The sequence below is a fragment of the Phyllobates terribilis genome, unplaced genomic scaffold, assembly GCF_046119375.1.
Source record: "Phyllobates terribilis strain yellow unplaced genomic scaffold, ASM4611937v1 Scaffold_9__5_contigs__length_417890890, whole genome shotgun sequence".
NCBI lineage: Eukaryota > Metazoa > Chordata > Amphibia > Anura > Dendrobatidae > Phyllobates > Phyllobates terribilis.
The window spans coordinates 52,000,379-52,014,298 of NW_027362769.1; the positions used below are offsets into that span (position 1 = coordinate 52,000,379).

The 13,920-nt window shown below is 42.2% G+C and overlaps 1 protein-coding gene across 6 annotated transcripts in view; it reads left to right on the top strand.

Annotated features, from left to right (window-relative positions):
* The window catches only part of KIAA2012 (KIAA2012 ortholog), a 276,644-nt gene extending 265,362 nt beyond the window's left edge, over positions 1–11,282 (top strand). For all 6 annotated transcript variants that reach the window (XM_073646453.1, XM_073646458.1, XM_073646452.1 and 3 more), the window contains 3 exons: positions 3,330–3,502; positions 3,766–3,985; positions 7,288–11,282. In XM_073646453.1, the coding sequence (XP_073502554.1) occupies positions 3,330–3,502; positions 3,766–3,985; positions 7,288–7,447 (553 nt within the window). In that variant the 3' untranslated portion in view covers positions 7,448–11,282. The remainder of the gene's footprint in view (positions 1–3,329; positions 3,503–3,765; positions 3,986–7,287) is intronic.
* The last annotated feature ends 2,638 nt before the right edge of the window (positions 11,283–13,920 follow it).

The window sequence follows — 13,920 nt, forward strand, 5'->3', positions numbered from 1 at the left end:
ATAGAAGATCAGATTATGTAATCATTTGATCATACTGGAAGAATTTCAGTGTAACGTTTGGGTAGCTAATTCCGCATGGGAAGAAAAGTGAGAATTCCATAGTGACCATTTAGATTGATATTTTAATATAGAGTTGTTTTTTTTAGGGCAAAAGCAAGTTCAAAGGTATTATGAGTGACCTTTTCCAAAATATCGTTTATGGTAGGTATGTCAACAGCTTTCCATTTAGCAGTAATAAGAAGTTTAGCTACTGAAAAAATATGTATTGAAAGATGTTTGATTTTTTTGGGGAGAGTATCTATTTCTAAAGATAAAAGAGATAATTGTAGAGTCATATGTAGTTTTTCCTTCCCCAAGATATAGAGAAAGTCATAAATCTCTTTCCATAATATTTTTATTTTTGGACAGGTCCAAAAAATATGCATTATGTTGCATTTGCTCCCGCATTTTCTCCAACATAGGTCGGAATAGTCTGGGTAGGCTTCTTTGAGTCTGACAGGAGTCAAATGCCATCGGGAAATTATTTTGAAAAAAATTTCTTGAATATTTGCATTATTAAAAAATTTATATGTGTATTTTAGTTTATGTTGCCAGTCACTTTTGGAAAAATTCTTGTGGAGGTCAGCTTCCCATTTTAAGATTTGTTTAGATTTGAAGAATTCATGGTCCGAGTTGAATAGGGAATATATATTTTTCGTATTCCATATTTTATCTGAAGAAGGTTGGTCTAATAACGTAATGATGGTCCGTGGGGTAAGGCCAAAGGTAGTGATATTTTATTTCTTATAAGTTTCCTTAGTTCTATCAAGTTGAAAATTTCCTCTTCTGGTAGACTATAAACAGTTTTTAAAGTATAAAAGTTAAGTATTCTGTCTTTATTTGGGCCTGTAAGAATATGAGAATAGTCTTTAATTCCTAATTTAGTCCATTTCCTAGTTGGAAATTTTGGAATAATTAGACTGCAAGTATTTAAAGGAACTTTTTCAGGGGGATAGGGACAAATTTTGTCTAGAGATAAGTATTATATTTTTTGAAAGAGTGGGAATTGACGTAGTATGTAAAAACATTTTCAATCAAATTGAAATAAAAGGTTATTAAATGTTAAATTTGAGAAATCAGTATCAGTATCTAGGCTTGAAGGTGCATCCATTACTACATAAATTCATGAGCCATCCTGTATAGAAATTAGACACATGACTCCATACCATCAACAGCATAACATCAAGTGAGTTTTCTTTGGATCAGTTTGTGTGAATCCACATGGAAAAATGAAGCAATATGAGTGAATTTGAACGTGGCATGGCCATCAGCGGTAGACTAGCCTGGATCATTATTGTAAAAACTGCCTAACAGGTCGGGTCTCCATATGTTATAGAGTTGAAAGTATATTGAGGATGGTGTGATCAAGGAAGACATCCAGCAAAAGGGGATCTTGTGAATGTCATCAACTTGTTGATGGAAGTGGTCAGAGCAGGATGTCAGTAATTGTCTGAAGAAGTAGTGTACTGTCCAGCAAACTGTGGCCAACTACAACACTGGTGCTCCAACTATCATATCCGAACTCACAACTCATCATTCTTCAGCATAGATGGCTTATTACAGCAGTGTCATTGCAAAATACCAATTAGGTATACCATAAGAGGAAGCCTTAGTAAAGTGTAAACATATATCCTCTAAAACTACATTTTATTAAGCAATATTAAAAACACCAAAAAACCCTTTGTGATAGAGAAGATCTATTTCTGTCACTAAGCGTGACCGGACAAAAAACAGTGATAAAACCCAACATCCCTATAAGATTTGATTAGGCCCAATCAGGCACTGATAATATATAATGTACTTAACTCGCGCTAGTAAAGGCCTGATAAATTCCTGCTTTTCGTGGGGGTTGGCACCCTATAACAACGATTTTGACGCCCCCGTTCCTTGGCGGCTGTCCCTCACTTACTCTGTTCCGCCCTATGATGGTGAGCTAAACACAGAAATAGGTGACTGCCTCTTCTAATACATTATAAGTACTGCACTAATACAACAAATAGATAGATTAGTCAATGCATAATAGTACAACTTATCTCATAAATCTGGGGATTGCCTCAACTCGTTTCCCCATCCTGTCGGTTCATCAGGAGGCCAGATAATGGGGCGTCCAGAGAGAGAATAGTGATGCTTGATTCAGAAGTGCATGGTAGGTTATGGCAGGCTATGATTCTTTGCCAAATGAAGTGCAGTGCCATTGCCAAGGAATCATTCCCCACACCACTGCCCCTCCTCCACCAGCCTGAACTGTTAAAGTGTAAATGTTTTCATTTTTATTCCATAAACCCATAGTACACATGAAAATAATCAACTTCGCAATATATCTTATCAGAGAAATCTGTTTCTTTCTCCTCCTGGACTGATCTTTTACTCTTGATTCATGGGTAAAATCTGTATTCAGTGTAGACAGATTTTCACACCGCTGATAAAGAAGATGACAGCTGGTGCTTTTAAAATGCTATGCAGAGGGAAGGAGGAGGCGGAGCTAAAGGCAGACAGGTTCTACTGAAAACGTCAGTTACAGTTCTCCATAGAAATTTATGAGCACCAACTGCCATCTTCTATTTCAGTAAATAGAAAGTCTGTGTTCACTGAGGACAGAATTTCTATCTGAATTGAGAATTTTGAAAGGGAAATATAAGTCCAGGCGGAAAAAGTAGCAGATCTCTCTAATGAGATATATTACAATGTTTCCTGATTTCATGTGTACTACTGATTTATGGGGAAAAAAAAATTAAATGTCAGTTACTCTTTACATAATGATGCTTTCCCAAAATTGTACTCGCCATCAGTTTGAGGCAACATCCCAGGCAATGTTTTTCCACTGATTGTGCTTGTTGCCTGGTCTGGACAGGATGATGATTCGAGGGTCAAAATTTGTCACACGCAGCATGACTCAACAGCTGAGGTTGGTGCAAGTGGAGTAAAGGTGTGGGAAATGTTTTCTTGGCACAGCCTGGCTCCTCTGATACCTGTGGTGGGATATTTGTGCAGTAGGGCTTACCTAAGCATTATGGCTGACCAAGGTAGAATGGTCTATTCAGAGCATGTCAGTACCTCTAATTTGTGGCAACTGCCAAAAGCTTTCCTGTCTGCACAGGGCAATATTCCTACAGAACACCTAGTGGAATCTATGCTATGAGGTCCATATGAGGTCTAATGCAACAGGTGTCTCTAGTAGCGCAGCTATTCAGTGTTTATACCATATACATATTATACATGTAATCCAGATGGATTATTTTGATAGGTATCAGCAATAATAACCATTAACATCTTCATTGATGTCCTCACAGTCTGAGGAGGCAACAAGAGGAAGAAGAAAAGCAGCGCCAGGAGCAGGAGAGAGCCCGCAAAATGCAGCTGGAGCAGCAAGCACTAGAGAGAGCGAGACAACAGCAAGAGGAACACCGCCGCAAGATGCAAGAAATTCAGCGCAGGAAACAGCAGGAGGAAGTGGAAAGAATAGGTAAGATGTGAATGCAGAATGGACTGTAATGTATAGAAGGGCATAGACATGAGTGCTTATATAGATGCACCACAGAAGTACAATCCATGAAAACAAAGCCTCATACAGCTACATTGACCTTCAATAGTTTTCTGCACTTACCATTTCTTGATAGAAGTGATACTGTGTACCTAGCTGCCAACAGTAGTGAAATAACAAGTTTGGGGGATGAGTAAACTGTTCCATCCAAAACTTCCAACATTCTGCATTTTTGATTGTGTCAGAACTGGAACGTCAGAGGCAGAAAGAACAGGAACGGTTAGAGGCGGAAGAACGACTGCGACTTCTAGAGATGGCAGAAGAGGAGAGAGAGGAATACTACAGAAAAAAGCGGGAAAGAGAGGAACAGGCCAGAAGGGAAGAAGAGGAGAGGAGACTGAAGGCAGAGGAAGAAGCCAAGGCTATACTGGAAGAAGCCCAGAGACAAGCTCAACTGTTGGCGAAGTAAGAGTATGAACATGGTGGAAACGTCATCCTGATGATTTTATTGTCTTGTGACTGCATGCACTCTTGTAAAATATGGGTCTACTTAAAGGAATTGTCTCAAGTTAGGTTAAAAGTTAGGTCAAGAATGATCGACAGTTCAGACCTGAACTATGCGCTCTCCATTGCAGCAAACAGGGGCAGCTTTGTTGCTGTTAAGGCCCCGTCACACATAACGAGATCGCTAGCGAGATCGCTGATGAGTCACGGTTTGGTGACGCAATAGCGATCTCGCTAGCGATCTCGTTATGTCTGACAGGTAGCAGCGATCAGGCCCCTGCTGTGAGATCGCTGATCGTTACAAAGCTTCCTGGACCATTCCCGGGTCGTTGCGCTCCCGCTGGGCAGTGTGCATCGCTGTATTTGACACCTTGTCAACGACCTCGCTAGCGATTCAGAACTGAGACACATTGAGGTGCATAAATTGGACTTTTCTGCGTTCATCGTCCCTGATTGGTGGTCGCTACTGCGTCATTGTTTTTTCAGATCCCACCAGCGTTCTCCAGCTGTGACTCCACTTTGAACAAATCAGACATCTTTAGCGAAGTAGGTATTGTTTGGGGTCTCAAATGAGTTTCCATTTTTAATTCATTTATAGGACATCTACCAATTATCTGCTATCATTGCTCTTCAGGGAGGGAGGGAGGGCTTGGCTTCTATCTGTATATATATGCTTTTGCATGGGCAGATATTTTAGGGGTCTCGTGCACACACACCCACACAGCACGTTTTCTGACACGCTGTCGTGGCCAACCGCTTCAGAGTTTTTCATACGCCAATTAACATGAAGCTTAAATCAATAGACTGTTCTTTTGGCCTGTTGCACGCTTCAAAACTTTCTTTGTCGACGTGATGCAATTACGTACTGTCCGCCTGGCTTTGTGGACTCTGTGGACCGAGCCAATGGGGAAGTGGAGCTCGGTGAATAGCGTGCAAACGATCCTGCAATTGCAGGCCTTCAACCAGTGGGACATGGCAGAAACACCCATGATGCGAAGACCTGCCGCGACAACTGCTGCCAGTATTTTAACGGTCCTGGTGCCCCGTCACACATAACGAGATCGCTAACGAGATCGCTATTGAAGCCAAGCCCTCCCTCCCTGAAGAGCAATTGACGCGCCCCTGGGCCTGCTGCTTTGCGCGGCATCGCGCGCACGGGGGAGCTTACCCGGATCCGGATCAGATGGGGGTAGTAGTCTCGTGGCGGTGACCCGGTCCGTGCCCAGGGAGTCAAACTGAGTGGCTGGCAGTCTTGGTAGTTGTTGTTTCTGTGATCGACTACGCCACCCGTTGAGTGCGGCTTTGAAGCCGCCGCTGCAGAACAGTCCACTGAGGCCAGGTGTATAAGGATGTGCAGCGTGGTGGTATAACCCCCAACGGGAGGGGTATGGCCTCAGGGCAGCGCGGATAGATGATGGGGGTGATGGTGGTACACGAGCGCAACAAAGACAACTCGGAGTCTTGGTGGTGCAGTTCAGGGTCTTTACTCACGGTTACTCGGTTACTGCTCCAGGCCACCGCTGCAGAGGTGGCCGCCTGTGTCGCGCTGTGCTCACCAGGCGAGGGGCTCGGTCAACTCCCAGGTCTTTCCGGAGTGCTTTGCAGGACCCCCTTTATGTCCCCTGTTTCTGGTCTTCAACCCCACTAGTGACCACGCTTATGTCCAGTTGCCTCGGACCTTCTTGGTGGGCAAACGTTGGCCTGCGTTTCCCAGGTCCTATGTGGTGCCTTTCTAGCGGGTGTGGTGAGGGGCTGCTCCACATGTAATGTCGCAGCCTCCGGTTCTTAGTTGAGGGTAGTTTCTCTCCTCCACTAATTTGGGATCCGGTTCCCATCTTCTTGACCTGACCCCCCTACTCAGGTAGCGGCGGGCGTATGGTGGCTTCCAGCCAGTCCACACCCCTGGGGTCCCCTCTTTCCTTTCTGGAGCCCAGTCTGCTCCTCTTCCTCCTCCAGGCTCAGGCCTCCTGACAGGGCCTGCCTGTGGAGCAGAGCCCATAAAGCAGCTCTGCTCCCTGTCTTCTCCTCTCTCAACTCTCTTTCTTTCTAAGATGGTGCCTCCCTTTATACTCCTGTACAGAGTGCACCCAGGATCTACTTCCCCCACGCACACACTACCGGGTTCCCTTCTCTAGGTGTTCCCTCCCCCCACTCCAGCCAGGGACATGCTCACTCGTGCCTGCATAACTAATGGGAGCACCGTCGAGCTGTCCCCCGGAAATGTGGTGTAGTGCATGTGGGTGTTAGGGTCCTGAGCCACACTCTATCCTTACCTGGAAGTGAGATATCGCACATCTGGGTGAGATGCAATACCTCTGTAGCAACCGAACCCTCGGGGTGCTACACAATGATAGCAGATAATTGGTAGATGTCCTATAAATAAATAAAAAATGGAAACTCATTTGAGACCCCAAACAATACCTACTTCGCTAAAGATGTCTGATTTGTTCAAAGTGGAGTCACAGCCGGAGAACGCTGGTGGGATCTGAAAAAACAAGGACGCAGTAGCGACCACCAATCAGGGACGATGAACGCAGAAAAGTCCAATTTATGCACCTCAATGTGTCTCAGTTCTGAATCGCTAGCGAGGTCGTTGACAAGGTGTCAAATACAGCGATGCACACTGCCCAGCGGGAGCGCAACGACCCAGGAATGGTCCAGGAAGCTTTGTAACGATCAGCGATCTCACAGCAGGGGCCTGATCGTTGCTACCTGTCAGACATAACGAGATCGCTAGCGAGATCGCTATTGCGTCACCAAAACGTGACTCATCAACGATCTCGCTAGCGATCTCGTTATGTGTGACGGGGCCTTTAAAACCAATTAATGAGGATAAGCACCTTAGAGCTATCATGTACACAGCAGTACTGTGTGCTTACTAACCATCATTATGCATAATAATCATCCATCCGGGGTCTGGGATGCCATTCTCGATCATGTTAAAAAAAATGGTGTAAAGGGTCTCCTAAGGCTATTAAAACGCCAGGTCATAGAGAGTGAGCTAGGGCATAAGTACAATGAAGGCAAATCCTGCAGCTGCTATGAGGAACCTGGAGAGAGAGCTCCATTGCAGGTTGGCCTCACCCCCATTTTCAGGGTCATTCAGAACCTGTACAGGGATGAGGTCTCCATGGGTGCAGCAATATTAGAGACTAGGGATGTAGAAAATGTACTTGATTTATGAAAATGAGATAGCGCCCCAGTACGTTTAGAAATGTTCCGTAGCCGTGTGTGGAGGGCTAATGCGTTATTTATTTTCACAGGCAAACAGCCGCCCTGGAGCAACAACTGCAGTTTAATCGAGGGCTTATGAAGGAATCAGTGGGCATGGACCAAACTCAAGGCATCTCCAGACCCTGGGTTTTCTCTTATTTTGAGTTTCTGGAGCTACTTGGACTACCTCTTCCAATAGAAGGAGAATAAGACTTTGTTCACACACTGCACAAAAATTTCACTGGACATCTACATGAGATCTGCGAGAGGAATGCCTTCATTCCAATGTGATTTATAAAATACATGCAAATTAGCCAATACTAGGGCATGACACAGGTTTAAAAATCAGTATGACACAGTTTTAAAAATCAGTAGCACGTCATTCAATCCACAGCATTTTTTTTTTCTTTAAAGTGTTTTCCGTTCTGAAAAGAAAAGTCTGCAGACTGCAGAATTGTGGCAGTGTACAATCAGCACACTGTCATGATTGCTCTGTATTTGCAGTGAAAATGGGCAGTCAGGTGACCACATGTATGCAATTTGTGCAATTGCGGTCATGTGCCAATTGCTGCATGACTGCTGCTATCACTGACAGCGGCATTGCCTGTTTGCTGGTGCACTCGTGCTCTTACTACCATTGGCTGATCCATGAGAGCCCCTGGATAGGCTTCATAGAACATCAATTACACTTTATACCGCAAAACTATAGGATTGCAGTATATAGTATAAGCGATCAAACTTTAATCGTGGGTTCAAGTCCCCCTAAGGAAGCTAAAAAATGAAGTCAAAATATAAAAAAAGTTTTTGTTTTTTTTATTAAAAATATGAAAGTTTAAATTTCCTCCTTTTTTCAGTTTAATAATAAAGAAATTTATGAATAAAAAAAACATATTTAGCATTGTTTACTTAAAGTCTGATTTATCCTTTATTTAAATGTACATTAATCGCTGAAAAAAGAAAAAAGATATATCAGAATTAGTTAAAGGAAAGGCAGCAGCACAGGCAATTTGAAAGAAGGGGTGCAACAGTCACCAATAGTCAAAAAATATGGAGAGTGAGGCAGCACATCCAGTGAAATGAAACTTTTATTCACCCATGCGAGGTTTCAGCTTCAATGAGAAAAACTGATTGGAGATGAAACGTCGCATGGGTGAATAAAAGGTTCATTTCACTGGATGTGCTGCCTCACACTCCATATTTTTTGATATGCCAGAATTGGCGTTTGTCAGTTACTGCACTTCCGTTAAAAAATTGCAAAAAAAAGGGTTAAAAACATATGTACCCCAAAATCATATGAATAAAAACTACAGCTCAGAGTGAAGACTACTACACACACACAGCTACACTGATGGAAAAATAAAAAAGCTACATGTCACATAATATGGCAACATCATTTTTTAACCAATAAATTACAGTGCTACTCACCATTATGGGCACCCCTTCATTGTTTTCATAGACTGTACAATATCTTCAGAAATAAATGGAAATGTATCAAAGTTATATCCTCAGGGTTTTTTAATTAGTGGTCCAAAGTAATAGAACAATAAAGCATTGTTTTTCAACTTCCATATTTAAATTTCAAAGAAGAAACAGAATAAACAACATGTGCCGCAATAAAGGCAGCCCTAATTAATACTTGGTTGCACACCCTTAAGCTTCTTTCACTTCTCAGGTATCATTTTCTCCCACTTTTCCTTTGCAGTTTGTTCAAGCTCTTGAATGTTTGCAGGGTTCTTTTTCCCAGTGGCAGATTTCAGATCACCCTAAAGATTTTCAATGGGATTGAGGTCAGAACTCATTGCTGGCCAATTTAAAACTGTCCATTTTTTTATTTTTCTTTTGGATGTGTGCTTTGGGTCATTGTCTTGCTGGAGGACCCATGAACTTCGACTCAAACCAAGTTGTCTTACACTGGGTAGGACATTTCACTCTAAAATCTTTTGATAATTCTCTGATTTCATGATTCCTGTGATACGGTCAAGGCCTCCAGTACCGAATGCAACAAAACAACCCCACAGCATTATGGATCCTCTACCATGCTTAACTGTTGGTAAGGGCTTATTTTCCTTATAAGCTTCATTACATCGTCTGTAAACAAACTGTTGCTTCGCATTGCCAAAAAGCTCTATTTTTGTTTCATCTATCCATAGAACATTTTCCCAGAAAGATTGTGGTTTGTCAAGGTACTCTTTGGCAAAGATCAGTCGTTCCTTTTTATGTCATATCTTCAGCAATGGTTTCTTCCTTGACCTTCACCCATAAAGCTCTGCTTGGCTTAGTGTGCGGCGTATGGTACTTGTTGAGACCATGACCCCAGACTGTTCCAGGTTGGCCTTCAGGTCTTTGGATGTTTGACGTGGTGTTTTTTCCACCATTCGCACAACCTTCGAAGACATCTCTTGTCAATTTTCCTCTTTCCCCCATGTCCAGGAAAGTTCTTGATGGTTCCATGCTTGGCAATCTTCTTAATAACATTGCGCAATGTTGAAACTGGAATACCAAGGCCTTTGGAGATGGCCTTATACCCCTTAGAAGTCTTGTGTTTGCTAATAATAGCAGTTTTGATGTCCTCAGACAGCTTCTTTGTCTTCACCATTGTGACAAAGGAACGGGGCCTACCATGTGGCTTTTTAAGACACTGAAGTAATCATTCATTGGCTAATTTATGTCACATGGGCACCAACAATTAATCACAGGTGAATCTCTTTTGTGATTTACCATGGGTGAGTCAAAATGTGTTTCCATACTAAATGAATGTAAAGGGTGCCAATACCAGTGACACAGCAAACTTTAGGTTTTTCTATTTTTCCCTCCCATTGTTTTTGGTTTTAAATTATTGTTTATCATTTGCTCCTTTGTATTTAACACGAGTCTCTATATAAAAAAAACTGTTTCACTTGATTCATTTTTTTCAGGAGATATTCACTGTGAGGAGCTGCCCACTTTCTAAAGGCTATGATACTTTTCCAGCAACGGACCACCATTTTTGTTAATATTATTATTGTGTTTTATTAGTGATTTACTTGTTATGTTTTATATAGTTCTGCTTACTTGTCAGAATGTAAGATTCACTTGTAAAATGTCCAGCATTCCACAAATCTCATCTTTATCTCAGGAGTCCATTGTTTCAACAGCCCATAATCTCATTAGGTGAGTGTAGATTGAGACACAGTGGAGCCGTCACCACAGGGGGTCTTACAGGCAGTCTCAGATGAAGGCTTCTAGAAAATTCTTCATTGTTTTAGCAGTGAATGTTTAAGGGGGAGGGTGTGATCACTTCTGACCTGGGAGGGGACTGAACCCAGTGAAAGAAAGGAGAGACATGTTTTAGAGATAGTTGTGTGGAAGGTTTGAAGGAATAGGATGGAGACCGTGGACTTGGAAGGAAGAGGATGGGGACCGTGGACTTGGAAGGAAGAGGATGGAGACCGTGGACTTGGAAGGAAGAGGATGGAGACCGTGGACTTGGAAGGAAGAGGATGGAGACCGTGGACTTTGAAGGATGAATGGATAAACATGTTACCATTATGGATTATGTTGTTTGGATTTACACTTTCTTAAAAGGACTGCTGCTACTGGATACCTGTGCTTTCATCGTTTTATCTGCCGTCTAGAGGATCATGGACTGTGGCTACAGACTATACTCGCTGGAGATACGAAATCTGTGGGCCAAAAGTTGGGAGACAGTGAGTATGGCCTTATACAAAGCCAATGGAACTACTGAACCCAGATTGGGAATTTGAGGACTGAGAGATCTGTATTTTGGCCATTTACCTGGAATTGCTTTATTACCATGGCTGTGATCAATAAAATATTGTTGCATCGTTAATCTGCCTAGGTGATTACTTCCAGCCCACAACCTCAGATCTTTACATTCACCATTATGTACTTAAACTTCAAGGGTGCCAATAATGATGAGCAGGACTGTATATAAAAAAAACATAACGTATGTTTAGTTATGTTGTAATTGTACTGCTCTGGAAAATCATATTAGCCAGGTAATTTTTTACTGCACACTAAATGTAGAAAAAAACAAACCCCCCCCCCCAAAACAATGGATAAATTGCATTTTTTCACCATTTCATTCAAAACTACAACTATAATAAAACAAGCCCTCATTCGGCTATCTGGATGGAAAAATAAAAAAAGTTGTGGCCCATGAAAGGAAGGGAGTAAAAAACAAGAGCAAAGACAAAAGAGTGCAAGATCATAAAAGGGTTCATTTAAAATTAAAATGTTACAGAAAATAAGTTCCTTGGAATCTGTCAACAGATTTTTACCACCTAATCGGAAAGCAGCATAATGTACGGAAAGAGACCATGATTCCAGCAATGTGTCACTCACTGGGATGCTTGCTGTAGTTTTGATAAAATCACTGTTTTATCATCAGGAAATTATCATCAGAGTTCTAGTAAACCTGCTGCCAGGTAGTCCTTCATATTTATGAGCGCTGTATGACCCTGCCCCCACCACTGATTTACAGCTTTTGTGTACACTATGCATGGGCATAAAGCTGTCAATCAGTGATATGGGTGGGGTTATAAAGAGCTCAGCAGTCAGAGCACCGCTAGATCTGCAGAAAACAGTGATTTTTATCAAAATGACAGCAAGCAGCTCAGTAAGTGATACATTGCTGGAATCAGGGTCTCTGCCCCTACATTTTGCTGCTCTCAGATGGGGTAGCAAAAACTTGGTGACAGATTCCCTTTAAGCTGACGTTCACTTGTTCAGTATTTGGTCAGTATTTTACATTAGTATTTTCAAGGCAAAACCAGGAGTGGGTGATAAATACAGAAGTGGTGACGTGTTACTATTATACTTTTCCTCTGATTGTTTCACTTCTGATTTTGGCTTATAAATACTGAGGTAAAATACTGACCATGTGAACGTGGCCTAATCTGCAGTGTATGAACAGAAATATCTGACCTGACTCCAGAGGAATTATAATAACCACTTTAAGCAAAACTCAGAGCAAAAAAAACAATTACAGACTTGCTGTCATTTTCTGCACTAAAGTTGCTAACCTCCTTCTTACATTTGAAAACATAAACTATTATATTCATAAGCCAATGTATTAGACTAATGATTCAGGACTGCTGTGAGAAGAGCTTTGTAATTGAAGGTAGCGGTATGCATAGGGTCTCGTCCCCACACCCCTTATCCCCTGCACCAACATCACTGAGAAAGACGAACACACAGCCCACAGCCACATTTGGGTTTGATGCCATATTGCTATATTAGGATTTTCCGTTTTTCTTATTTGTTAGTTGCAAGCGTAATTTATTCTCCTACCTACAAGCTCAGATAAGTAGCATTTGTATGGTCTAGTTGGGCCTTGTGGGGTACACTCTTATGTGGAGTATGGTGCAGGCCTCCGCCTGGTCTACTATTTGAGACATAAAATGAGTGGTAATACTTTGCTTTCTGTATGTTTTTATTGCTATCATAATTTTTCTTATTCTGGAGGTGCAATTCTGGTTTCCCAACCCCCCCCCTTCCCTTCCGGCATTTTTTCTTTATTATGCTACTACATTGCCACCTAGTGGTGGACTAACCACAATGCATGCACTAATCACCTTTTGTATGCACATATTTATTAGTGATTTATTAGTATTATTCCACCATTTCAATATATTTTCTTCAGCCTTCCTCAGGTAATGATTCAATAAATATTTGTATTTTTTGAACTTTTCGCTGTTATTCATTGTCTTTGGGAGTAGAATATGTTGTAAGATATTGTTTCGGTGAGGTGCCCTTACATGTTATTCTTGGAATCTTTGACATATAAAAGCTAATTCCTTTTCCAGGACGTCCCTCCTGATAGCACCATCAGGAGGTCGTCCTTCATATCCTTGATAGGGGCAGGAAACACACAGGAGGTTAAAAGGCCCCTCCCTCCACCCCAACTCCAGTATTTTTCCTGTCCCTATCAGGCTGCGTGCCCACGTTGCGTATTACAAGCGTATATGCTGCGGAATTTCCGCAGCGTAAACGCTTGTAAAACGCATGTATATCCGCACCCCATGGTCCCCAATGGCATTCCGCAATGTCAATGCCCATGCTGCGGATTTTTCCGCAGCGAATATGCTGCGGTCAAAAATCCGCAGCATGTTCATTAATTTTGCGTTTCCGCATGTGGATGGTACCCAAGTCTGGAGGAGAGGAGACTCTCATCCAGACCTGAGTACCAAAGAACCTGTAAAAAAAAGAATAAAATAAAGTTTATACTTATCTTCTGATGTCTTCCCGGTGTTTTCCCGCCGTCGCGAGGTGTGTGAAGGACCTGCCACGTCATTGAGTCATGTGACCCATCACATGACTCAATGACGTCACCGAAGGTCCTGCACACAACAGCGTGAGCCGCTCAAGACTCCGGACGGGGCACAGAATGCATCGGAAGGTGAGTATAAACTTTATTTTTTTATTTTTTACCATTCTGATTATTTTTTTTTTAACTATTACTTGGTCACACTATATAAATCCATGCCGGTTGCATGGATTTATATAGTGTGAACAAGTTGTCAAGCACTTTTCCAAGTGATGCTTGAATCACTTGGAGAAGTGCTTGATAACCCGCATGCGGAAATGCATGCAAAGACGCTGCAAAGACGCCTCACATACGCTTCTACCTGGCGGGAAAACCGCATGTAAAATCCGCATGCGATTTTCCCGCCAGGGAGAAG